We start from the raw sequence: 25471 nt of genomic DNA on the forward strand, positions 1-25471 counted from the left end.
TATTTGAAGGAGTTCCTAGATTTCTCTTGAAAATTCTGCCTATTCCACCACTAAAAGGCCTCGGGAACTCAGGCCAGCTAAGAGTTGGTACGAGTAGGGCTTACTGTCTTTAAAAGCAAAGTCATTAAAATAAAAGGAACCTTATATAGGCTTTTTCAAATATATCAGCCACTTTTCTGTGTATATTACCTTGGGCAAACACAGCCAGAATACATAGAAATATCTTCAAGAAGGGAGATAAATCATGCTGTGAAAACTATTGAGATAGTTCCCTCTTGTCCATGGTAAGGCAAATCCTGACATGCGTTCTCCTGCTTACTATGGCTGAGGAAATCCTCCCAAAGACAGTGTGGCTTGAGACCACTAAAGGAACCTGTGACTTGGTCTTTGTTGCCAGACAAATCCAAGAAAAATGTTGCAAACATGAGAAATCTTCAGTGCTTTCAGTGACTTGACCATAGCATTTTCTCATATCTCAAGGTTCTGTTGGTTGTACTCCAAAGATCTGGATGTCCAAGAAACTTCATCACAAACCTGCAATTGTTTCATGACGATATGACTGCAACTGTGTTGAATGGGAAATCAGAAACAGACATCTTCAAGATCCAGACCGGGGTCAAGCAAAGCTGTGTGACAACCCCCATGCTATTTACAATCTACCTGACAGTGGCTATCCACCTCAAAGATCAACTGAACTCTGATGTCAGTACGAAACATTGCCTAGATGGAAATCTCCAACCTCAGTTGCCTCTGTGCCAAAACTAAACTGACCACCATAGTTGTACATCTATAGTTTGCGGATGTCTGCGATGTCATTGCCCACTCTGCACCAGATTTGCAAGCCACTTCTGATCTCTTCAATTCTGCATACAAGAAACTTGGCCTGTCCTTGAATATTGCCAAAACAAAACATATGTATCAACCCACACCTGGTCAGCCAAATATTACACCTCCCATATATGTTGAAAGGGATACTCTGGAATATGTTCAGCACTTCACATACTTGGCAGCCACCTCTCTCAAAAGGTCACCATTGGTGAGGAGATCCAACACCAGATCAGCTGCCCCAGTTCAGCCTTCTACAACCTACAGCAGCGAACCTTTGACAACAAACTGGACTCCGGACCCCATGAAGTCTCATGGGATCAGGTCAAACATGGGCAAGGAAACCTCCTGCTGACTACCATGTACTGCCTTCCCTCAGCTGATGAATCAGTGCTCCTTCACATTGAACATCACTTCAAGGAAGCACTGAGGGTGGAAAGGACGCAGAATGTTTTCTGGATGGGGGACTTCAATGTTCATCACCAAGAGTGGCTCGGTGACATCACTACTAGGGGAGGCCAAGAAGGGGCAAGGAATGGGCTGACTCCTTTTCAGCTCCATGTCCATCAGAACACCCAGCGCCCCCACCAAAGTAAATCTCCCCACTCTACTCCACCCCTTCATCCCTCAAGGATCCTGGCTCCCCAAACCCTTGTTGGGGGCCTGCCAGCTGGCTCCAATCAAGATCCAAGACTTAACTTTAAGGCCGGCTCCATCGCTGCTCGTCCCCTTCTCTGCAGTCCCTGTAGTGGTCTCAAGTGGTGCTGTTCGGACAAGAAAGCTGCCAGCCATTTGACCGGCTGGCAGCTCTTGGGAGGTGGGATTTCCTCCCTGATGGGGACGGGAGTTCCGCCTCAAGCCAGCATTTACGCTGGGGCAGGGGGGGGTTGTGGTTCGCAGGTGAGGGGACCCTGCCGTCAGCATTAAGCTTAGCCCATGAAGTGAAATCCCAACAAAGCAATTATCCCACCCCTGGGGAGCGTAAAATTCCGGCCCATGACTCTATCATTATTCCAATCCTATGGATTACTAGCCCAGTAAAATAACCACTATGCTATTTTATTGCACCCTTCAATTGAGAATTTGGCATAGTAACTTGGTTTGTTTTCTGTGATTGGTCTGTTAAGACTAATGAATTTGCAGCGAGATGTCAAATGGTCTTTATCTGACATCTATTCAGCCAACATTTTTCTTTAAATATGTTTATTGGAGACACACCCAGAGTGAGTGTGGGTATAGGCAATTTGGTGCACAGTGGGAATTCGGTGCTGAGGGGAAGAGGTGCGCTTTGCATTTTTTCTTTGCTATCCACCTTCTTAAATCTTCAGAGAGTGGTCTTGCCCTGCAACAGCAGTAGAGGCTACAAGGGAAAGGAATGACTGCTAAGTAGTGGGTAAGGACAGGTTAGTATATACTACTTTTATCGCTTATAGTTTAAGGTCTTTTTGTGGTTTATAGTTTGTATATTCTGTAGTAACGAGGATCAGGAAAGAAGGGCCCTAGAGTAATTGATTTAAAAGGTTTAATTTAAAGGGATAAGCCATGGCAGGAGAGCTCAAAGCCATGATGTGCTCCTTGTGCTCCATGTGGGAAGCCGGGAACATTTCCAGTGCCCAGGACCAGCATGTGTGCAGGAAGTGTGTCCAGCTGCAGCTCCTGGAAGCTCGGGTTTCAGAGCTGGAACGGCGGCTGGGGACACTGTGGAGCATCCCCAAGTCTGAGAGCATCATGGATAGCATGTTTAGAGAGGTGGTCACACCACAGTTGAAGGGACTTGAGGAAGGAAGGGAATGGGTGACCACCAGGCAGTGCAAGAGAAACAGGCAGATAGTTCAGGAGTCCCCTGGGGTCCTGCTCGCAAATCGGTATTCCATTTTGGAGGCTGATGAGGGCGCTGGTTCCTCCAGGGAGTGCAGACAGAGCCAAGTTTCTGGCACCACAAGCAGCCTGTCTGTACAGGAGGGGAGGAAGAGAGGAAGAGCAATTGTAATATGGGATTCTATAGTCAGGGGAACAGATAGGTGCTACTGTGGCCGCCAACATGACTCCAGGATGGTGTGTTGCCTCCCTGGTGCCAGGGTCTGGGATGTCACTGAATGGCTGCAGGGCATCCTGAAGGGGGAGGGTGATAAGGCAGAGGTCATGGTACATGTTGATACCAATGACATAGGTAGAAAGAGGGATGAGGTCTTGTATCAAGAATTCAGGGAGTTAGGCAGTAGAATGAAAAGCAGGACCTCTCGGGTTGTAATCTCTGGATTACTCCCATTGCCACCTGCTTACGAGCACAGAAATAGGAGAATAGCGCAGATAAATACGCGGCTTAAGAGTTGATGCAGGAGGGAGGGTTTCAGATTCCTGGATCACTGGGACCATTTCTGGGGTCTACATTTCGGGACGATCTACATCTGAACCAGAGCGGGACTAACATCCTTGTGGGCGGGTTTGCTAGTGCTGTTGGGAGAAGTTTAAACTAATTCGGCAGGGGGAGGGGACACGATGTTAGAATAGGGACGCATCACAATACTGTAAAATAATCAAGTCAGAGGGAGTACAGCTGCATTAAGTTTCAAGGTAGTAAGGCAAGGCTGGATGGCCTCTACTCTAATGTCAGGAGTATTACAGGTAAAACGGATGAGTTAAGGGTGAGGATTGACAAGGGTGAGGAATTGTGATATAGTAGACATCACTGAGACGTGGTTGAGGGAGGGGCAGGATTGGCAGCTCAACATTCCGGGATATAGAATCTTCAGGCGAGACAGGGAGGGGGTAAAAGAGGAGGAGGCATTGCATTATTAGTTAAGGAGTCAGTTACTGCAGTAAGGAGAGATGATATCTTGGAGGGGGCATCGAATGAAGCTTTGTGGGTAGAGCTTAGGAATGAAAAAGGGGCAACCACATTGTTAGGTGTTTATTATAGACCCTCAGATAGTCAGCGAAAAATTGAGGAGCAAATATGTGCACAATTTGCAGAGGTGTGTAAAAACAATAACAATAGGGAAATTATATTAGGTGATTTCAACTTTCCCAACATTAATTGGGATAGACATAGTGTTAAGGGCTTGGATGGAGTGGATTTCTTGAAATGTGTACAGGTGAACTTTTTAGGTCAATATGTAGAGGGTCCAATGAGGGACGGCGCAGTGCTGGACCTAATTCTGGGGAATGAAGCCGGACAGATGGCTGAGGTGATGGTGGGGGAGCATTTTAGTGATAGCGACCACAACATGGTACAATTTAAGCTTGTTTTGGAAAAAGAAACAGACAAGCTGCAAAAAAAATGTTTTGGATTGGGGGAGAGTAGATTTTAGTAAAATAAGGCAGGATCTGGCCAAGGTAGATTGGAAACAGCTACTTGTGGGGAAATGTACAGAGGAGCAGTGGGGGGTGTTCAAAAAGGAAATGGGGAGGCTACAGAATCAACATGTTCCCTCTAGGGTGATAGGAAGGAGTAACAAGCCCAGAGAACCATGGATGACCAGAGATACTCAGGATACGATGAGAAGAAAAGAGAGGCTTTTAGCAGGGAAGCAATTCAGTGGAGGCATTAGTGGAGTACAGAAAATGCAGGGTGGAGCTTAAGAAAGCAATTAGGAGAGCAATGAGGGGATATGAGAAAGCTCTGGCTGGTGAAAGTAGGGAAAATCCCAAGATATTCTATAAGTATATCAATGGGAAGAGGATAACCAGGGAAAGAGTAGGACCCATTAGGGACCAAGGGGGCAATCCATGGGTGGAGCCAGAAGACATCGGTAGAGTGTTGAACGAATACTTCACATCCGTCTTCACCCAAGAGAATAAGGATGAAGGTATCAAACTCAGGGAGAGAGACTGTGAGGTTCTTAAGCAAATTGATATCGGGAGTGACAAGGTATTGGAGGTGTTGGCAGGCTTAAAAGTGGACAAATCTCCAGGTCCAGATGATTTGTGTCCCAGACTGCTGAGGGAGGCAAGGGAGAAGATCGCAGGGGCTCTGACCTAAATTTTTAATTCCTCTCTGGCCACGGGGGAGGTGCCAGAGGACTGGAGAATAGCTAATGTGGTTCCTCTATTTAAGGAGGGTTGTAGAGATAAACCAGGGAACTGCAGGCCAGTGAGTCTCACGACAATGGTAGGGAAACTATTGGAGAAAATTCTGAAGGAGAGAATCTATCTCCACGTGGAGAGGCAAGGTTTGATCAGGGATAGTCAGCATGGCTTTGTCAGAGGGAGGTCATGCCTAACAAATTTGATTGATTTTTTTGAGGAGGTGACCAGGTGTGTAGATGAGGGTAGTGCAGTTGATGTCGTCTATCTGGATTTCAGCAAAGCCTTTGACAAGGTCCCACATGGGAGACTTCTAAAGAAGGCAAATGCACATGGGATACAGGGTAATTTGATAGGGTGGATTCAAAATTGGCTTAGTTGTGGGAGACAGAGGGTGTTGACAGAAGGCTGCTTTAGTGACTGGAAGCCAGTGTCCAGTGGCATATCACAGGGATCTGTGCTGGATCCCCTATTATTCGTCATTTATATAAACGACATAGATGACTATGTGGGGGGTAGGATTAGTAAGTTTGCGGATGACATGAAGATTGGCCGGGTGGTTAACAGTGAGGTTGAGTGTCTTGGGCTACAGGAATATATAGACGGGATGGTCAAATAGGCGGATAAGTGGCAGATGGAATTTAACCCTGAAAAGTGTGAGGTGATATACTTTGGAAGGAGTAATTTGACAAAGAAGTATTCAATGAACGGCATGACACTAGGAAGTTCTGAGGAACAAAGAGACCTTGGCATGTGTGTCCATAGATCTCTGAAGGCGGAGGGGCATGTTAGTGGAAAATTCAACAGCCTTACCCAGACCCTCTGAGACACAACTCCAAATAGAAGGCAATGTGTTGGTTTATAACTGCCCTCTGAAATAGGCTAGCAAGTCATCTAAACTCAAATCATTACAGAGATTCTTGAGAATAATGCTGGACAGGCCACTTGGAATCAAACATGACAGTGTTATGACGTGGCAAATGATGTGTGCCAGGCGGACCAAATCCACAAGGGAAACTTGGTTGCACTATCACAACGGTTTTGCAATTTGTATTTATTACGAGAATAAGTGTGCACTGAATTCAGTAGTAATTAGCCCACCAAGACCTTTAGAGATTTAAAAAATTAAAATATTTATTAACAAAATAAAAGATTTCAAGCACATACATAAGACTACAATTACTTACGACTATAACAAATCCTAAAATTCCTAGTTAACCTGACTCGCCATTAGCCCCCTTTAAGGCAACAGTCCAAAATAGATTTGAGATTTAAAACAAACCAAGCAATTTAACATGGTACCCACTTGACAGTGGGGTTCCAAATGGCTTTTCTCCAACTTCAGTTACTTTACATAGCAGACTTATGCACAAATGGCTGGAGGCTTCTTGAAGGCTGTTTCATATGCTCCTGTTAGATCTTAAATGGCCTTCTCTTTAAACAGCCTTTCATTCTCCTTTATATATGTTTCTCTCTCCTTAATATGTATATTCTATTGTTCCATGTGTCTTTGAAACTGTATCTTCCTCAAAATACAAAAACTTTCATGTTGCCAATATTGTCAGTAACCTTAGGGAAAAATAAACACATTCCTTAGCTTTGCTTATCTGGCTAGTTGTAAACAGACTAACATCCCTTTGAAATCCAACAATCCCTTCAGTTATCCAAAAATGCAAATTCCCTTCACATCTTACATGCTAAGCCAGCATCCATGTTTACTCATTAGCATGTCAAGCACATTCCTACACCTAGCTTCTTTTGATGATTTCAAGCTTGCAGTCTACTTGACTCCAAATGTAACTGAATCACACCCATAAACCTATTTCACAATAAACCAGAAAAATATTGTGAAAATTATACTTGCGTCACAGAAAGGCATACCCTACCCAGTCAACCCAGCAAAGTCCTCCTCACTAATATACTTGTGCCAAAATTGAGAGAGCAGTTCCATAGACTGATCAAACAATAGTCTGACAGGATCATGTCGATCACCATTCCTGGGTATTTCCTGTCCTATTTGCAGCACAGACCCACCAGAGGTGGCAGTGCAGATGTATGCATTCAGGAGGGAGTGGCCTTGGGAGTCCTGAGCATTGACTCTGGATCCTTGATGTCTCATTTCATCAGGTCAAACATGGGCAAGTAAACCTCCTGCTCATTAAAATCTAAACATCCCCTTTCAGCTGATGAATCAGTACTCCATGTTGAACACCACTTGGAAGAAGCATCGAGGCACAGAAGGTACCGAGTAGGTGACTTCATTGAAAGAGCTGGCTGACATTCTGGTTTTGCGGCAGGAGAGAACTAGCACAAAGGAAAAAACTACTTGACCCCATCTTCACCAATCTACCAGTTGCAGATGCATCTGTCCATGGCAGTATCGGTCTGGGTGACCACCGCACAGGCTTTGTGGAGAAGTCATCTCGACTTCACATAGAGGGCAACCACCTTCGTGCTGTGTGGCATTACTGCCTTGCTAACTGTGATAGATTCAGAACAGATCTAACAGATCAGAACTGGGTATTCTTAAGGAGCCGTGGGTCATCAGAAGCAGCAGAATTGTACTCCTTAACAATCTGTAAACTTACAGTATGGCATACCCCACACTCTACCAATAGCATCAAGCCAAGACACCAACCCTGAATAAAGAAAGACTTGCATTTAGATAGCACCACCAGACAGCCCAAACTGTCTGCCCAAAAAAAAACCTTTTATTAAAAAAGTGCAATCACTGCTATAATGTAGGAAATGTGGCAGCCAACTTGCATACAGCAAGCTCTAACAAACAGCGATGTAATCATGACTAGATAATCTGTTTCTGTGACGCTGATTGAGGATTAAATATTGGTCAGGACACCAAGGATAACTTTGCTGCTCTTCTTTGAAAAGAGTGCCATGGGATCTTTTATGTCCACCTCAGAGGTCAGATGGGACCTTGGTTTAATGTCTCATCCAAAAGACAGCACCTCCAACAGAGCAATCCATCAGTACTGATCTTTGTGCTGAAGCCCTGGTGTTGGGCATAGACCAACAATCTTCTGCCTCAGAGGTGAGAGCACTACAAACTGAGCTATAGCTGATAATTCTTTCTTCTTACTTTTAAACCCTGGTTCAATGAGGAGAATGAAGTGCATAGGAGAAACAGTGCCAGGCGTAACTAAAAATAAGCAGCCAACCTGTTGAAGCAACATGCATGACAAACAACGAAAGTACAGGGTTAAACAATCCCACAACCAACAGATTGGAACAAACTTCTGCAGTCCACATTCAGATCACGAATAGTGGTAGACAATCAAACCACTAACAGGAGGAGGAAGAAGGTGCATTGACATTGTTACGATCTCCAGAGACTGATAACTTTTGAAAAGATATTTGAATTCTAGTGACTGAACAGATCACATGAGAAGATTTCAGGTTTTAAGACTTTTTTGTAATCAACAAACTAAAAGCAACATTGACTAAACACTTTGTTTGACAACTTATATTCTAAACGACAGAAAGCTTATGAATTTAACTTTTAAAATGACCAAAAAACCCCACCACGGTGTTACTTTACACCATCCCTTAAGTGGACTAGACGCTTTGAACCAGTCCAAAGCTATTCTCTGGTCCCAATGGCCTGTTTCTTTTCTCCATTCCCAGTTTGGTAATGTCTAATCCCAGAACTGACTTTCACAGTGAGGGTTACACTGGAGACTGCTGCTACTTAGCCTAAGCGAGGTGAGCCTTCCAGTCTTCTTTATACTCTCACAAACTCGACCTCATCAATCTGAGTGTACGTGTTCTGCATGATGAACAAAAGGATCAGCATTTTCTCTGCTTCACGTGCAAGACAGGCTGCCTCTATTTTCCTGCTCTCTCTCTCTGCTTCTTGCAGACTGACTAATGTCTGAGAGTTTCAGAGGTATCTTATAAAACCTGTGACCCAATGCTACAATGGTTTGCCATGGACCTTTCTCCGCCCAAAGCCCATCTTTATGGCAATGTGAATCACATCCAGGTAGAAATGCTAATTAGTTATCCCCGACAACCCCAAGTCCATTCTATCTTGGAACTAAATAGTTTAAAGTATAACTGTTGATAAAACCTTACATTCCTAACACTTCCTGTGAGACTTGGAGAATAATAGTCAACTCACAGTCAGCACAAATGCCCTTGCCATTGTCCAAGGGCGGAATCATCCCAGATTTGCACTCAGTGCGGTAGCAGGCTGGGGAAAAACAAAATTTTGCCCACTAGCCGCAATGGCGATTTATCATGCCGTATCGTCCCAATCCCACCTCATTAATCATGCATTCCCAGGAAACATGCCATTTCGTTGGCTGGTGGCCTCCGATTCATCCGCCGCCTTGCTGCATCCTCACACCGGGCAGCCACTCGCACACCTGTCAGTGTTCCCAGCCCAGGACTGCTGCACAGAAGACATGGCCCTGAAAGGCAGGAAGACTGCAGCTGTGTGATTCAGTGATGTGCCCCTGGAATGCCTTTTGGACACTGTAGAGGCCCGCTGTGATGTCCTTTACCCCCCGCTCTGGCCATTGGAGGGGCAGGAGCATCACCAATCCAGCATGGGAGGCAGTGGCAGCAGTGGTCAGTGCCAACATCCTGTAAAAGAGGGCAGCCACCCAGTGCCGAAAGATCTTCTCTGTTCCGCCAGGGTAAGTCACTATTCTCATCACACTCAATTCACACACTCTCAAACCCATCACACACACTCGCTGTCAGTTCAAGGGACATCACCATTCACTTTCTCATACACACCTTCATTGTCCTCATCCCGTTCATGGGACCACTCACCACCCACACATGCCAAGAATCCATATCAACTGGCCTGGCAGGAGTCCTGCTTACACTCTCTCCACCAGTCTCCATGCAGGACAAGCTGGCACACAAAAGAGACAGGTCGCAGACTGGAGGAAGAATGCCTGAAATCAAGGTCCTCACGGACTTTGAAAATAGAGTCATGCAGCTGGTCGGTGAAGATCTGGACCATTCCTGTGCTGACGATGAGGAAGGCGGTGCCCAACCAAGTATGGATCCAGCAGTGCAACATGCATCAGATGACCATGCTGTGAGTGATGTGTCTGTTTCACAGGACACTGCCATGCACAAATTATCTTTCCTTGCTTTCGCAGGCACATGACCCACATATTCAACTCAAGCCCCAAAGACATCTCAGAAGAGGGATCTGCTGAAAACCTCATTGAAGACCTTTCACAGCACTCACCCAAACCCTCCTTCAGTGCAGGGACACATAGCTCGGTGAGACCTAGTTCTAGAGTAGCTGTGGGCGTCACAATCTGATCCACAGCAAGCAGCAGGTGGAAGGGACTTCCCTGGTTTCCGGCACCCAAAGGACTGCTGGAGACCAGAAATCAGCTGAGTCCGAGCCAGATGACGAACCTCTGGACTCGGTCATACCTCAGTTGCTAGAGCTGCAAAGGCAAGCTCAGGAACAACAGGAAGAAATGTCCGCTGCACTCCTCAGATTGCAAGGCACAATGGAGGAGCCTGTCCACCTTTAGCCTGAATGATAGCACCAGAATGCCAACACACAGAAGTCAACACTGGTAGGATGGTGGCCGCCGTGGAGACCTTGATCCAGAACATCGGTCCTGCACTGCTGCATGGGCTGAAATCCATCACTGATGCCATTATTGGCCTCCAACAGTATCAACTCAAGAGGGGTGCGGGGCAGCTTGATCTCACTCCAGCTTCACCTTCTCCCCAAGGTGTCAGCCAGTGGCCCTTGGGCACCAATAGCGAGAAAGAACAACAATTGCATCCAGGGCCGTCCATGCAGGTGACTCTGGAGTATATGGCACATCTGAATCTTCCCTTCCTGTGACCCAAGCAAATCCAGCTACACAGGCTGAGGAGGGTGTCACTGCCACACTGCAGCTGGGGCCCTCCAGGTGCCGCCTGTCAAGGTCATCACAGACAGGGCAGGGCATAGCAGTCAGCGGGCTGCCTCCACCTCTGCTGTGGATGTTGGGGAAGCACCAAGATGTAGTAGCAGGGTTAGGGAGTTTAAGAAAGTATAGTCACACAGCCTGGGCATGGATGTTAATCACTTGAACATAATATTCACTTGGTAAATAAACTCCCAAGAATGTCTCCTTGTTCTGATGATTAGCGTTCATGTCGCTCAAATGTGAAACCTTGGCCCCTGCACAAGATAAAGGCAGGTATCTCAGTCCAGAGCCTCTTCTCTGTGCTTCGTGCAACCTTCCCAGCACACTGACGGTGTGCCTTCACTGTCACTGGTCACATCAGTCATGCCTGCACCTCGATGGGGCTTATCATTTCTGCCAGAGTGTCTTGGGCTGGCGGCACAGAGTTCCGTCATTCTCTCTGTGTGCACCGAGCACCTCTGAGGTGCAGCTGGCCCCCCATCTCATCAGCATCCGTGTCCAGTGACAGTGTGGTCCTGAAGGGTTCAGCTCATGAAGGATGTCATAGGATCAGGAGAAGTTAAAGCTTCCCCACTGCATCTCCATGATATGACCCTGTTCACAGAGGTGCCATCAGCCAGATAGAAATCAGGCATTCACATAAGGTATGTGAGGATCTATGGAGTGTCCCCACTGCACATTATCATCATCCTCCTGGAATGTAGGGACTATGGGCATCTGCTGCGTCTCCATGACAAAAGCCTTATCACAGAGGGTGTGTGCACTGTCATCAGCCAGACAGGAGTCAAACGTTTACAGGTGCAATGTTAGGATCTATGGTGTCTCCTCTCTGCATGTCGTCATCATCCTCCACGAATCTAGCAGATATAAGGGCCTCCCCAGCACACCTGCCTCGTCTGGCCAGTGTGATGGCCTCATTGTCGACACCCTCCTCATCGAAAGAGATGTGCAGCTCCTCCATCTCCTCCTCTCCCTGTTTCAGTGCCAGGTTGTTTAGGGCGCAGCAGGCAACGATGATGTGTGACGCCCTCTGTGGACTGTATTGAAGGGTTCCACCAGGCCGGTCTAGGCACTGGAATCTCATTTTCAACATTCCACCAAGTTGCAGGTTGCAGCATGAGCCTTGTTGGATCTTCTCTCTGCTGCACTCTGAGGCTGCCACACGTGTGTCATCAGTCACATACTCCATGGGTAGCCCTTGTCCCGGAGGAGCCAGCCCTGCAGCCTCTGTGGACCCTGTATTATGGCACGGCGGATGGTCAATGCCAAGCTGCTCAAATCCCAGAAGGAAACTTAAAACAGCTGCCAAAAAGGTTTTTGCAATTTGTATCGTATGAGGAACAGTTCAGAAATCAGGAAATGATGTCCCAAACTACTTGTGATGATTTTATAGTAAAGTTAACATTTAATAAAAGAATAGAGGGAAAAAAAAACACAATTATATTTAAAACACGAGAATGGCTTTGCACAGTAAACAGTGCTTTAAAACAGTTCCACAAATCTTAACTACCGTCAGAGCTAAACTTTCCCTTTTCTGTTGAGCAACTATCCTTATAGATTTTTAAATCTATAGAATTCCAGTAATTTTTACTACACAGTTTCTTTTATCCTTGGGTCTTGAAGTCTGGCCTTGCTCAACCTGTCTTCTGGGAGATCTAAGCAGCTACCCCCTCACATAGGCTTCAGTATTTCCTTAAATGTGTTCCTTCCCTTTGATCTATCTATTGTTTCAACTAGTCTCTTCAAAAATGCTTCTTCCCAGGATTGATTAAATCGTTCTTTACTTTAGCTCTTAGTCCTGTTAAAACAAACTTACCCGATCTTTACCTAACTTCCTCACACCTTTTACAACCTGCACACATCCCCCTTTAAACTAAAACAATTCAATTCAAACTATTCCTGTTATTGCTTCATGTAAAACTCTGATTGAAGTTCCCCTTGGTTCATTAACATATTATAACCACTTCTTACTGTTAATTTTGGACCCTTACCGTCACTCTAGCTCTTAATTCAATTATAGCCTGACTTCTAGTACATAAGAAAATATGTCAGGGTTATTACTAGAAAAATATTACAACTTCTTATATTTTCTCGACACCTGGAAGACATCAGGGATCTGAGACATACTAAGAACGTAAGAGTCGTGGACACTCCCTGGGAACTGTGCCCAGACCTACAGGATGCATTTGTGGTGATTGCACACCAGCTGAACATTCAGTGAGTGAAAGCCCTTGCAGTTGCCACGGAGATCTGAGCACCACATGAGTGCAGTCAATGCCACCATACACCTGTGGAAAACCTGAGATCAGGGCAAAACCCGTGCTCTTGCATTCTGGATTTCCTGATCCCAGGTGAAATGCACTAATTTGTGCGCCTTCATGAAGATGGCGTCCATGACCTCAATGATGCATTTGTGCGTGTAGACTTGCAATATCAGAGGTCACCTGTAGAGCCCTGAAAAGAGCCACTGGCGTAAAAATTGACACCATGGTCACTTTCACGGCCACTGGCAATGGATGCGCGCTATGTGCCCGTGGCAATGGATGCGCTCTATGTCCCCGTGGCACCAAATCCTGCAGCAACTGGCAGATGTGACCAAACAGTTCCCTGGACAGTCTTCGGTGACACTGGTTCTTGGTCATCTGCAGGAATGACAAGCATCATCTGCAGGCCCTGGGTCTAGCTAGGCGCCGACTAGCGACAGCTCGCTGCGGCGTGCATGGGAGCCCCAGCCACCCCTTCTTCCTGAGGGTGCTGCTCCTCCCTCTGCCCAGCCAGGTGCCTCCGTCTCTCTCTTCTCCTTCGTCTCCACTCTCTGTAAGCCATGAGGCATACAGCTAGGTCACCAAGCTCCATGCTCCTGATGTACTCCTCTTGCAGGATGAAAGAGAGAGTCATGTGGGTTAGCTTGGGTGTACGAAGAACCTCTCTTGGTTAAGTCTGAAGGCCCCTTAACATATCCCAGAGAGTGTTGGTCACCACTTGGATGGCCAGAGATTAGTACGCTGCATGGTGTCCTGAAACACCACCCATCTCCCCCTTACTCCACCTGACCGATTGGCGACAGCTTTGCCCACTGGACTGCATGCTGTGCTCTCAGCTCAGGTGCAGGCATTCTCCTAACCCGCACTGCAAGGCTGCACTATTGGCTTGAACCATGGGGGAGACAGGTCCAAACCGGAATAATGACATTGCAAGGAGCTGTGAGCAGCTCCACCAGTGACTGCTGCATGGCTAGCTTTCGCAAGGAGATTGTACAACATGCCCAGTCATCCAATTGTTCTGCAGTCCACTAAAACACTCATTAGTTTTCAGTCTATGTCCAAGGGGTGAAAAGCTCTGGAATGTTTGGTAGCACTTTCAGGTCTCTGCATTGCTCGAATGGGCAGATAAGCTCGAGGTCAGATTCCAAGCATGCCAATGTGGCTGCACCTGAACTGTCTCAGCTGTGGAGAAATGGTCATTTATACAAGGTTTCCCTAATGCGTGGCCACTTCCCTCCTCCCCAACCCCGCACATGCTTGTGCACTACCATCAAAAGCAGTGCAGCCCTTGCCCCTCAACTCACCTCAACCGTAGTGCAGCACATCAGTGGGAAATTTAAAGTGCTTTTTAATTTTTTGATTTATTAAATGTATTCAGATAATACTCCTCAAACTAAAACAGATTTCTCACTTAAATAAATCTTTGCATTTTATCAAAGCAATCAAATAGGATTATTTTATACACTTGTTCATCGAATGGCTTAAGAAAGTTTGTTTAAATTAAAATCACATCCTAAAATGCATCCTTTCAAACAAAATTAATCTTTCCTTTAGGTAAAATTTGGATGCATTACATAGAAAATAAAAGACAGGGAATTGAGTTACAAGTGGCACTTGGAGTTCAGCCAGCCAAATAAACCATAAAATCTCCAATATATTATGACATCTTCAGTCCAGATTTCTACAAACTTAAATTTGGAAATCATCAGCAATTTGAGTCATTCACAGCTCTCTAGGGTGGTTTAGTTATGGAAAGGACATCAGTAAACCTCGCATTCCTGTATTTAGTGTGTCTTCACATTCAAATGTCTTCAAGAGTTCAACAAACTAAATCACATTTGAATTGTCGTCAACTGTTACGTTAATAATTGCAGTAATCATTTTTTTCAATCCATTCATGGGATGTGGGTGTCGCTGGCAAGGACAGCATTTGTTGCCCATCCCTTACTGCCTTTGAGAATGTGGTGGCGAGCTGCCTTCTTGAACTGCTACAATCCATGTGGTGTAGGTACACCCACAGTGCTGTTAGGGAGGAAGTTCCAGGATTTTGACTCAGTGACAGTGAAGGAATGGCGACATATTTCCAAGTCAGGATGGCGAGTGCTTGGAGGGGAACTTTCAGATGGTGGTGTTCCCATGTGTCTGCTGCACTTGTCCTTCTGGATGGTAGCGGTTGTGGGTTTGGAAGGTGCTGTCCAAGGAGGCTTTGTGAGTTGCTGCAGTGCATCTTGTAGATGGTTACACTGCTGCCACTGTTCGTCGGTGGTGGAGGGAATGAATGTTTTTGGATGGGGTGCCAATCAAGCGGGCTGTTTTGTCCTGGATGGTGTCAAGCTTCTTGAGTGTTGTTGGAACTGTACTCATCCAAGAAAGTATTCCATCACACTCCTGACTTGAGCCTTATAGATGGTGGACAAGCTTTGGGGAGTCAAGAGATGAGTTACTTGCCACAGGATTCTTAGCCTCTGACCTGCTCTTGTAGCCACAGTATTTTTACGGCTGGTCCAGATCAGTTTCTGGTCAATGGTAACCCACAGGATGTTGATAGTGGACGATTCAGCAATGGTAATGCCACTGAATGTCAAGGGGCGATGCTTAGGTTCTCACATTAGATTCTCCCTTGTTGGAGACGGTCATTGCCTGGCACTTGTATGGCGTGAATGTTACTTGCCACTTGTCAGCCCAAGCCTGGATATTTTCAGGTCTTGCTGCATTTGGACATGGACTGCTTCAGTATCTGAGGAGTCGCGAATGGTGCTGAACATTGAGCAGTCATCAGCGAACATTCCCACTTCTGACCTTATGATGTAAGCAAGGCCATTGAAGAAGCAGCTGAAGACGTTTGCAGGTAAGCTGAGGAACTCCTGCAGTGATGTCCTGGAACTGAGATGATTGGCCTCCAACAACCACACAACCTCCTCCTTTGTGCTAGGTATGACTCCAACCAGTGGAAAGTTTTCCCCCTGATTCCCATTCACACCAGTTTTGCTAGGGCTCCTTCATGCCATGTTCAGTCAAATGCTGCCTTGATGTCAAAAGCAGTCACTCTCACCTCACCTCAGGAATTCAGCTCTATTGTCCATGTTTGTATCAAGGCTGTAATGAGGTCAGAGGCTGATTGGCCCTGGCGGAGCCCAAACTGAGCGTCAGTGAACAGGTTATTGCTAAGTGCCGCTTGATCGCATTGTTGATGACCCCAGGTTGGATTTGTCCTACTGTGTGTGTACAGGACATACCTGGGCAATTTTCCACATTGCCAGGTAGATGCCGGTGTTGAAGCTGTACTGCAGCAGCTTGGCTAGGGTCACGGCAAGTTCTAGAGCACAAATTTTCAGTACTATTTCTGGAATACTGTCAGGGCCCATAGGCTTTGCAGTATCCAGTGCCTTCATCAATTTCTTGATGTCACATGGAATGAATCGAATTGGGTGAAGACTGGCATCTGCAATGCTGGGGACTTCTGGAGGAGGATGATATGGGTCATCCACTCGGCACTTCTAGCAGAAGATCGTTGCAAACACTTCAGCCTTATCTTTTGCGCTGATGAGATGGGCTCCCCCATTTGTGGAGCCTTCTCTTCCAGAGTTGTTTACTTGCCCACCACCATTCACAACTGAATGTGGCAGGGCTGCAGAGCTTAGATCTGATTCGTTGGTTAAGGAATCACTTAGTACCGTCTGTCACTTGCTGCTTATGCTGTCTGGCACACAAGTGGTCCTGTGCTTCACCAGGTTGAAGCTTAATTTTTAGGTGTACCTGGTGCTGCTCCTAGCAAGCCCTCCTGTATTCTTCATTGAAGCAGGATTGATTCCCTGGCTTGGTGGTAATCGTAGAGTGGGGGATATGCCAGTCCATGAGGTTACAGATCGTGGGTGAGGATAATTCTGCTGCTGATGATGGCCCACAGTGCCTCATGGTTGCCCCATCTTCAGCAGCTAGACCTATTTGAAATCTATCCCATCTAGCACAGTAGTAGTGCCACACAGCACGTTGGAGGGTATCCTCAATATAAAGACAGGAGGACTTGGTCTCCATAAGTACTGTGCGGTGGTTGCTCCTACCGATACTATCATGGACAGATACATCTGTGGCAGGCAAGTTGGTGAGAATGAGGTCAAGTATGTTTTCGCTCTTATTGGTTCCCTCACAACCGGCCATCGACCCAGTCTAGGGAATGTTGATGGCCTTTGCCATTCCTTCCTCCAAGAGGTGTTCAACACAGAGGGGTACTGATTCATCATCTGAGGAGAGGGTTTGGAGGTGGGGTTTGGTACTTGGTCATCAGCAGATGGTTTCCTTGCCCAGGTTTGTCCTGATGCGATGAGACTTCATGGGCTCCAGAGTCAATGTTGAGGACTACTCCCAGGGCAGCTGTCTCCCGACTATATACCACTGTGACGTCACCTCTGCTGGGTCTGTTCTGCTGGTGGCAGGACATGCCCAGCGATGGTGAAGGTGGTGCCTTTGGACATTTTCTGTAAGGTATGATTCAGTGAGCATGACTGTCAGGCTGTTGCCTGGGCTGTTGGGGCAGCTCTTCCAATTTTGGCACCAGCCCCCAAATGTTCGTAAAGACGACTTTGCAGGATCGACAGAGCCAAGTTTGCCATTGTCATTTCCACTACCTAGGTCAATGCCAGGTGGTCCATCCGGTTTCATTCCTTTTAGACTTCTTAGCTGTTTCATACAACTGAGAGGGCATTTAAGAATCAACAACATTGCTGTGGAACTGGAGTCACAAGTAGGCCAGACCAGGTAAGGGCAACAAATTTCCTTCTCTAATTAGTGAACCAGATGGGTTCTTCCAACAATCGACAATGTTTTTTGGTCACTTTTACTTATAGATTTTTATCGAATTCAAATTTCACCACCTGCCCAGAGCATTACCCTGGGTCTCTGGATTATTAGTCCAGTGACAATACCACTACGCCACCGCCACCCCGCAGCAGCAACATCTTGCAAAAGGCAGTGAGATTATTAGTCTTTTTGTGACATTGGTAGAGGAAGGAAGATGGCCAGGACACCAAGAAAACCCCTGATAACATTCTGACTTAGAATCAAGAGTTGTTACACTGAGCCAAGCTGACACAAAGGTAGTCTCAAGTTGTTGGATCACAAAAGTGGTACGGGTTGTTGCAAAGCAATATTTTCAGTCAGCTATTGAGTTGTACAGTAACCTGGGTCTCCACAGCATTTTGTTAATTTTGTATACACCTGTAGATCACACGCAGTAGAGTACCAAATTATTGCAGTTAGAAAAAGAGTAACCAGACAGAAAGAGCTCGTCATAAAAGCCATAAATTACCTAATAAAAAACTGGTACATGTAAGAATAATTTCTTGAATGATTTCAAGTCAGCTAGACAGAACATAAAAAGATAACCAATAAAACAAATTAAAGATGATGTATAGATCAGGTTAGGAATTAAGAGAATTGTCTGTAAAAAAAATTAACATAATCACACAGGTAATTATACGTGTAAATACTACTCATTTAATCACATCACTCTTCCACCATATCACAGATTTCCTCTTTTGTTCCTTCCCCTGCTCCCCCCTCTCCCTCCCTCTGTACTTGCTTAAAAAGTTACATCTGAAATCTCTAATTCTATCTCAGCAGATGTTGCCTGACCTGCTGAGTATATACAGCATTTTCTGTTTTTATTTCAGATTTCCAACCTCCACAACATTTTGCTTTTCTATTCATTGGTTTAGTTACTATAATCAGTAGTCAGCTACTCAACTGCTTAATAATATATCATCAAATGTCTCTTCATAAAACAAATGGTGAAAATATTGAATTGGGGATAGTTCAGATAATAAATAAGTCATATTATAATAAAAATATGAATATATATGTAAAAATAGGAAATTGTTTAGCTTACTAGATCTGAATTTTATAAGTGGAAATGACAAATTTTCTCGTGAAATTAACTGACCTCTGACAGGCCTCACCTCAGACTGTGTCAAATCATACTGTACATTATCATCCACATGGGCTGAATATGTTAAATTGAATGGCACTGCTACAAAATAACAGTTATGTGCACCCTTTTTTGTCTGGTGAAGTTGTATTCTCAGTGGGGAATTCAGAAAATAATTTTAATCTAACCCACGCTTCACTGCTGGCTGTATTTTCTCCTTTCCCATTGGTTTGCTATTATATGTTTGAGTGGCACAGGTGAAAAATGAAAATATCAAAATTGATCAACTACTCAAATCGCATGTTAGATAGAGTGCTGGTGATAACAACTTTCTGCAATGTAGAAAAGCCATACAGTCATAAATAACATCATCCTGGGCTCAGAACTCAATGTGAACATAAGAGTACGCTTAAATTAACATACTATTGAATCTTAGAAATTTTGAATCAAAGAAACTTACAGTACAAAGGGGGTACGTTGTGACTGGGCTGGCTCTTTGAAAGAGTAGTCACACTTAGTCCCACATCCCAGCTTTTTGTCCATAACCCAATAAGTTCAACTACTTGTCCAATTCAGTTTTAAACTTGTTAACAGAATCAGCTGCAACCACCTTTTCAGGAAGAGGGTTCCAGATCCTGACAAATCTCTGAGTAAAAATATTTCTTCTCAACTCTCTAGATCATTTTCCAATGATTATGAATCAATTACCTCTAGTTATTGACCAATTCGCAGAGGATATTTTTTTCCTCCTATGTACTCTATCAGGACCTCAGCATCTTGAACTCTCCATTTGGTCACCCGTTAACCTTCTCTGTTCCAAGGAGAACAGTTCTAACTTTTTCAATCTCTCCTTGTAGCACAGAAGGAAGCATGTCATGCTTGTGGATGATGGGAGTAAAGAGAAAAAGAGTTAAAAAGAGAGAAGATGAAAAGAAAAAGATCTTTTCATCCATCCGAGAGGACAGACAAAGCCTAGGTTTAAAGTTTAATCCAAAGATGACACCTTCGACAATGTAGCAGTCCCCTCGTACTTCAGTGAATTGTTAGCCTGGAGTGTAGGGCTTCAGCCTTCTGATTCAGAAGTGAGAGTGTTACCAGTGAGTCAAGGCTGACAATGTAATGAGCATTCATTTAACTAAAGAAATATCTATGCAACCAGTAAACATATTAAAGCTCTTTCTGCCAAAATAAATAGCAATGGAAGGCACTAACCCATAATCTGTACTGCTCCCTTTTGTTTGCTTAAGCTTTTGTTTGTCTTCAAATGTTGCACATTTTTCCTCAGCTGTTCATCAAGTTTTTCTGTAACAATGTGGAAGGTTTCTGCAATATTCTGTAAGTATGCATCATTAATAAATTTCAATACTTTAGAATCCTCCACAAGTGTACGTAAAGCATACAAATCTTGTCTCATCATTGTACACACCACAGGAATCGAGCTTTCAAACCCATGAGCTACTTTGTCAAAACTGATATCATCGGTGTTGGTTAAGACGTTATTCTGCAGCAGATCTTGCACAGATTTGCACTGGATACTTTGATATTTGGTTAGAACTTCAGTTTCTGGGTACAGAAATAGAAGCCGCTGAAGGCACTGTGCTTTGAATTGAATATTTGGAAGCATGTTATTCATTTCTTGACAATTTTGAAGCTTATCAACTAAGAACCTGCGAAGGTGTAACCTCACGTCATCCCACACAGACAGGGCATCAAGAGAATCATTGTACTCAACGGCATGAACTGATGTGGTAGAAGGAACATGAAATGAAGCTCCATATGAATTCAATGGAAACACAACACCACACTCAGCAGAGAGATCCAGGAGTAGCTGCATGATCATTTCTTCCGGGCCTTCTTCAGTCTTCAGAAAGTGAAGCTTGTAATAAAGAAAAAAAAGAGACAAGAATAAATACTCATTGATAACTACAGGACTGACATCAGCAGTAACCAGTTACTGTTTCTTCCTGACAGGTATAATGATGATATCTGTATCAGGAACCAGAGCTTCACAGTACAAGATAGATATTGCACCTCAGGCAACTTTAGGAATATTATTGAGTGCAATGGGAATAACACTTTATACAATGGTTTCCAAAATCTTCTCTAGCTATAAATATGCAGTTGATTTACAACAAAAAGCAAAGAATAAGTTTTGTATCATTCAATGAAATGGTACTTTAAAATAATATTCCCACTCCTTGACCTTGAAGGTGTCTTGGACCTTGGAGTAGGAAATTCACACAAGGGACTTAATTCTTTTGTGCGCTACTTTTTCACATAATTCTTACTGTATTGCCTCAATACAGTCATAAATACATTTACTTCATATGTTTTCTGTGGGAATGCCATTTTCTCACCTCTTTTGGGTTCAAAACTTTCCCTTTTTCCTCTGGGTGTGTTATACATAAGACTCAGAGAACGAACAGGCAATGTAAATGCAGGCTCTCAATTGTTGATTTGAACCAATGTGCACAGACACAGTTTGTTGAGTTTCCAACTGATTTTTCCTCATGCTCTGTCGGGAAATGCCCGATTTTGCTCAGCTGTAACTACAATAACATGGCAAGAATGGGCAATAGCGCATTGAGAAATTATGAGCATGCCATAACTACTATTTCAATTTATTGGCCTAATATTTTTTATTTATTCATGGGATATGGGCATCACTGGCGAGGCCAGCATTTATTGCCCATCCCTAATTGCCCTTGAGAAGGTGGTGGTGAGCTGCCTTCTTGAGCTGCTGCAGTCCATGTGGTGTAGGTATACCCACAGTGCTGTTAGAGAGGGAGTGCTAGGATTTTGACCCAGCGAGTGAAGTAACGGCAATATATTTCCAAGTCAGGATGGTGAGTGACTTGGAGCGCAAATTCAGATGGTGGTATTCCCATGTGTCTCCTGCCCTTGTCCTTCCAGATGGTCGGAGGTTTGGAAGGTGCAGTCCAAGGAGGATTGGTGTATTGTTGCAGAGCATCTTGTAGATGGCACACACTGCTGACACTGTGCAGTGGAGGGAGTGAATGTTTATGGATGGGGTGACAATCAAGTGGGCTGCTTTGTCCTGGATGGTGTCAAGCTTCTTGAGCGTTAATGGAGCTGCACTCATCCAGGCAAGGAGAGTATTCCATCACACTCCTGACCTGTGCTTTGTAGATGGTGGACATGCTATGGGGAGTCAGGAGATGAGTTACTCACCGCAGGATTCCTAGCTTTTGAACTGCTCTGTAGCCACACTATTTATATGGCTAGTCCAGTTCAGTGGTCAATGGTAACGTCCAGGTTGTTGTTAGTGGGGGATTCAGCGATGGTATTGCCATTGAACGTCAAGGGACGATGCTTAGATTCTCCCTTGTTGGAAATGGTTATTGCCTGGCACTTGTGGCGCGCATGTCACTTGGCACTTGTCAGCCCAAGCCTGGATATTTTCAGGTCTTGCTGCATTTGTACTGCTTCATGCTGCTTCATGGCGCTGAAAATTGTGCAATCATCAGCGAACATCCCCACTTTTGACCTTATGATGGAAGGAAGGTCATTGATGAAGCAGCTGAAGATGGTTGGGCCCAGGACACTGCCCTGTGGAACTCTTACAGTGGTGTCCTAGAACTGAGATGATTAATCTCCAACAACCACAACCATCTTGCTTTGTGCTAGGTTATTTGTCCTACATTTTGTGTACAGGACATAGTTCGACAATTTTCCACATTGCCAGGTAGATGCCAGTGTTGTAACTAGACTGGAACAACTTGGCTAGGGGCACGGCATGTTCTGGAGCACAAGTCTTCAGTACCATGGCCTTTGCACTATCCAGTGCCTTCAGACGTTTCTTGATATCACATGGAGTGAATCGAGTTGGATGAAGACTGGCATCTGTGATGCTGGGGACCTCCGGAGGTGAGTGAGATGGATCATTCACTCAGCACTTCTGGCTGAAGATTGTTGCAAAAGCCTTATCTCTGCACAGATGTGATGGGCTCCCCCATCATTGAGGACGAGGATATTTTTGGAGCCTCCTCCTATAATGAGTTGTTTAATTGCCCATCACCATTCACGACTGGATGTGGCAGGGCTACAAAGTTTAGATCTGATCCGTTGGTTGAGGAATCACTTCGATCTGTCTATCACTTGCTGCTTACCCTGTTTGGCACGCAAGTAGGCTTGAGCTGTAGCTTCACCAGGCGGACACTTCATTTGTAGGTTTGCCTCATGCTGCTCCTGGCATGCCTCATGCTGCTCCTGGCATGCTCTCCTGCACTCTTCATTGAACCAGGGTTGATCCCCTGGCTTGATGGTAATGTCAGACTGGAGGATATGCCGGGCCATGAGGTTACAGATTGTGGTTGAGTATAGTTCTGCTGCTACTGATGGCCCACAGTGCCTCATGGTTGACCAGTCTTGAGTTGCTAGATTTGTTCGAAATCTATCCCATTTAGCATGGTGATGGTGCCACATAACACGATGGAGGGTATCCTCAATGTGAAGACGGGACTTCGTCTCCACAAGGACTGTGCGGTGGTCATTCCTACTAATGCTGTCTTGGCCAGATAATCTGCGGCAGGCAGGTTGGTGAGGATGAGGTTAAGTATGTTTTTCCCTCTTGTTGGTTCTGTCACTACCTGCCACAGACCTGGTCTAGCAGCTATGTCCTTTAGGACTCAGCCAGCTCGGTCAGTAGTGGTGCTACCGAGCTATTCTTGGTGATAAACATTGAAGTCCCCCACCCAGAGTACATTGTGTGCTCTTGACAGCCTCAGTGCTTCCTCCAATATGCAAAGTACATGTTGGTGTGTATGCTGGGCAACAAAAACATTAAGTTTATTGGTAGTTCTTATAAATGAGTTGTCTGCTTGTACTTATTTTCCAGAGTTTTAAATAAAGAATGTCTATTTGGGCAGGGTATCAGAAGCTACAAGCACCCATGAAACTTACTGGTGTATGAGCCAGTTTGTCTGAGTTGCCCATCTCTACCTTAAACAAATTGCTTTCAAACAGAAGTTGCTAAACAAGACTTCAGCACTGAGGAAGAGCAGAGGGAGGATACTTGGACTACTCAAGTCCCAATATGGCAGGCAGGAAGCGTGCACAAGTTTCTGATCAGAAGTGCGTTGCTTGCCATATTGGATAAGGCTAAAAAAGTAATGTTTTTACCCATGCCTGAAGCTCATGTTAAGGCCTTTACATGCATACCTAAGAGACCCATTGCCTGTTTGAAGGCCCTTCTCCAAAATGGTCTACATAGGTTATACTCAGAGAAACTAGCCCTTGGGATTATCTGCGACAAAGGTGGTAAGCAATTTATCCGAATGCAAGTGCAAGTGCTCCCCCAATCGCCACCATGCCCGACCAAGACAAACTAGTTCCCCTGCTGCCCAAAAATGAATGTGGCCCAAATTCTAGTTCATGATGTATGGGGAATAAATGATATTGCAGGACTATTGGGAAAGAGTGAAGAACTAACTGGTTAGGTATTTCAAAGAGCCAGCACAGCACAATGGGCAGGATGGCCTACTTCTATGCTGCAAACTCCAGAAAGTAGCCATTAAAGAGAACAGCCTATAAGCTGATCATGTCTGGCAACCAAATATTCCAGGTAATATAATCTTTAGAAAGAGCAGGAAAATTGGGAAGGCAGAAGAATAGCAGTACTTTATATCTGACTTTGTGAAACCAGTTTTAACTTATTTTTCATTATTTGACCGCACTTTGCTGCTGCTTCTGACTCACAATCTGATGCTGCTGTGTCTCTGTCCACCTGACTACCAAGAACAGTATCTCAAACTAAGTCAAAACTTATAAAAGGCAGGTAGATTTGTCAGGCTGTATTTTCACCCTGACATGGAGCTAAGGACAGAGGCAGGTGGGTGCATAAATGGTGGGTGCACCATTGGCCATTTTTCTGGCACCATCTCACTCCTGGACCATTTTTCCGGAGGTGGGATTGAAACTCTTTCGAGTTATCAACAGTCACAGATTGCAACTCTTTCGAGTACAATCACAGTTCTTGGTTTCCGGGAGTGGGACATGAACCCACAACCCTCTGATTCAAAGGCGAGGGTGCTATGAACTGAGCCGAAGGTGAAAGGGTTTCCCATCTGCAAAAAGCAGGCTGCCAATTAAGGTAAGTCAATGGCTAATTAAGGCAATTTAACAGAGGCTGACTGGGAAATGGGCCTCCCACTGTGTCAAGAACTGTCTAGAAGTTGCCTCCCAATGGCAGACTGGAGAGCCAGTACTCCAGGCAGAGTTTGAGGCCTTCCCCACCTGCTTAGCCACAGCTACAGCCAAAGGTTACCATGTAGAGGGGTTTCCCCTGCAAATGGTTGCCCAACAACTGCGGCCATTTTTTCATTGAAAAGCTTTATAAGTGCTTAGAGGATACCTCAAGCTGGAGGCACACTCTTATCTTAAATGACAGGCTGCAGCTCCTTCCGCTGTATTGGCCTGCGAGTTCGCAGGGCCCACCTGCTATCCTTAGTTAGATGGCAAGTGCATCCTCTGGCCACTAATTGGCTAATTCAGGGAAA

General features: G+C 45.1%; 1 protein-coding gene across 6 annotated transcripts in view; it reads right to left on the reverse strand.

The window, feature by feature from the left end:
* Positions 1-25471, reverse strand: part of kiaa0825 (KIAA0825 ortholog) — a 594535-nt gene that overhangs the window by 451192 nt on the left and 117872 nt on the right. For all 6 annotated transcript variants that reach the window (XM_078565259.1, XM_078565275.1, XM_078565269.1 and 3 more), the window contains exon 4: positions 20166-20829. In XM_078565259.1, the coding sequence (XP_078421385.1) occupies positions 20166-20829 (664 nt within the window). The remainder of the gene's footprint in view (positions 1-20165; positions 20830-25471) is intronic.

The sequence above is a fragment of the Cetorhinus maximus genome, chromosome 2, assembly GCF_964194155.1.
Source record: "Cetorhinus maximus chromosome 2, sCetMax3.hap1.1, whole genome shotgun sequence".
NCBI lineage: Eukaryota > Metazoa > Chordata > Chondrichthyes > Lamniformes > Cetorhinidae > Cetorhinus > Cetorhinus maximus.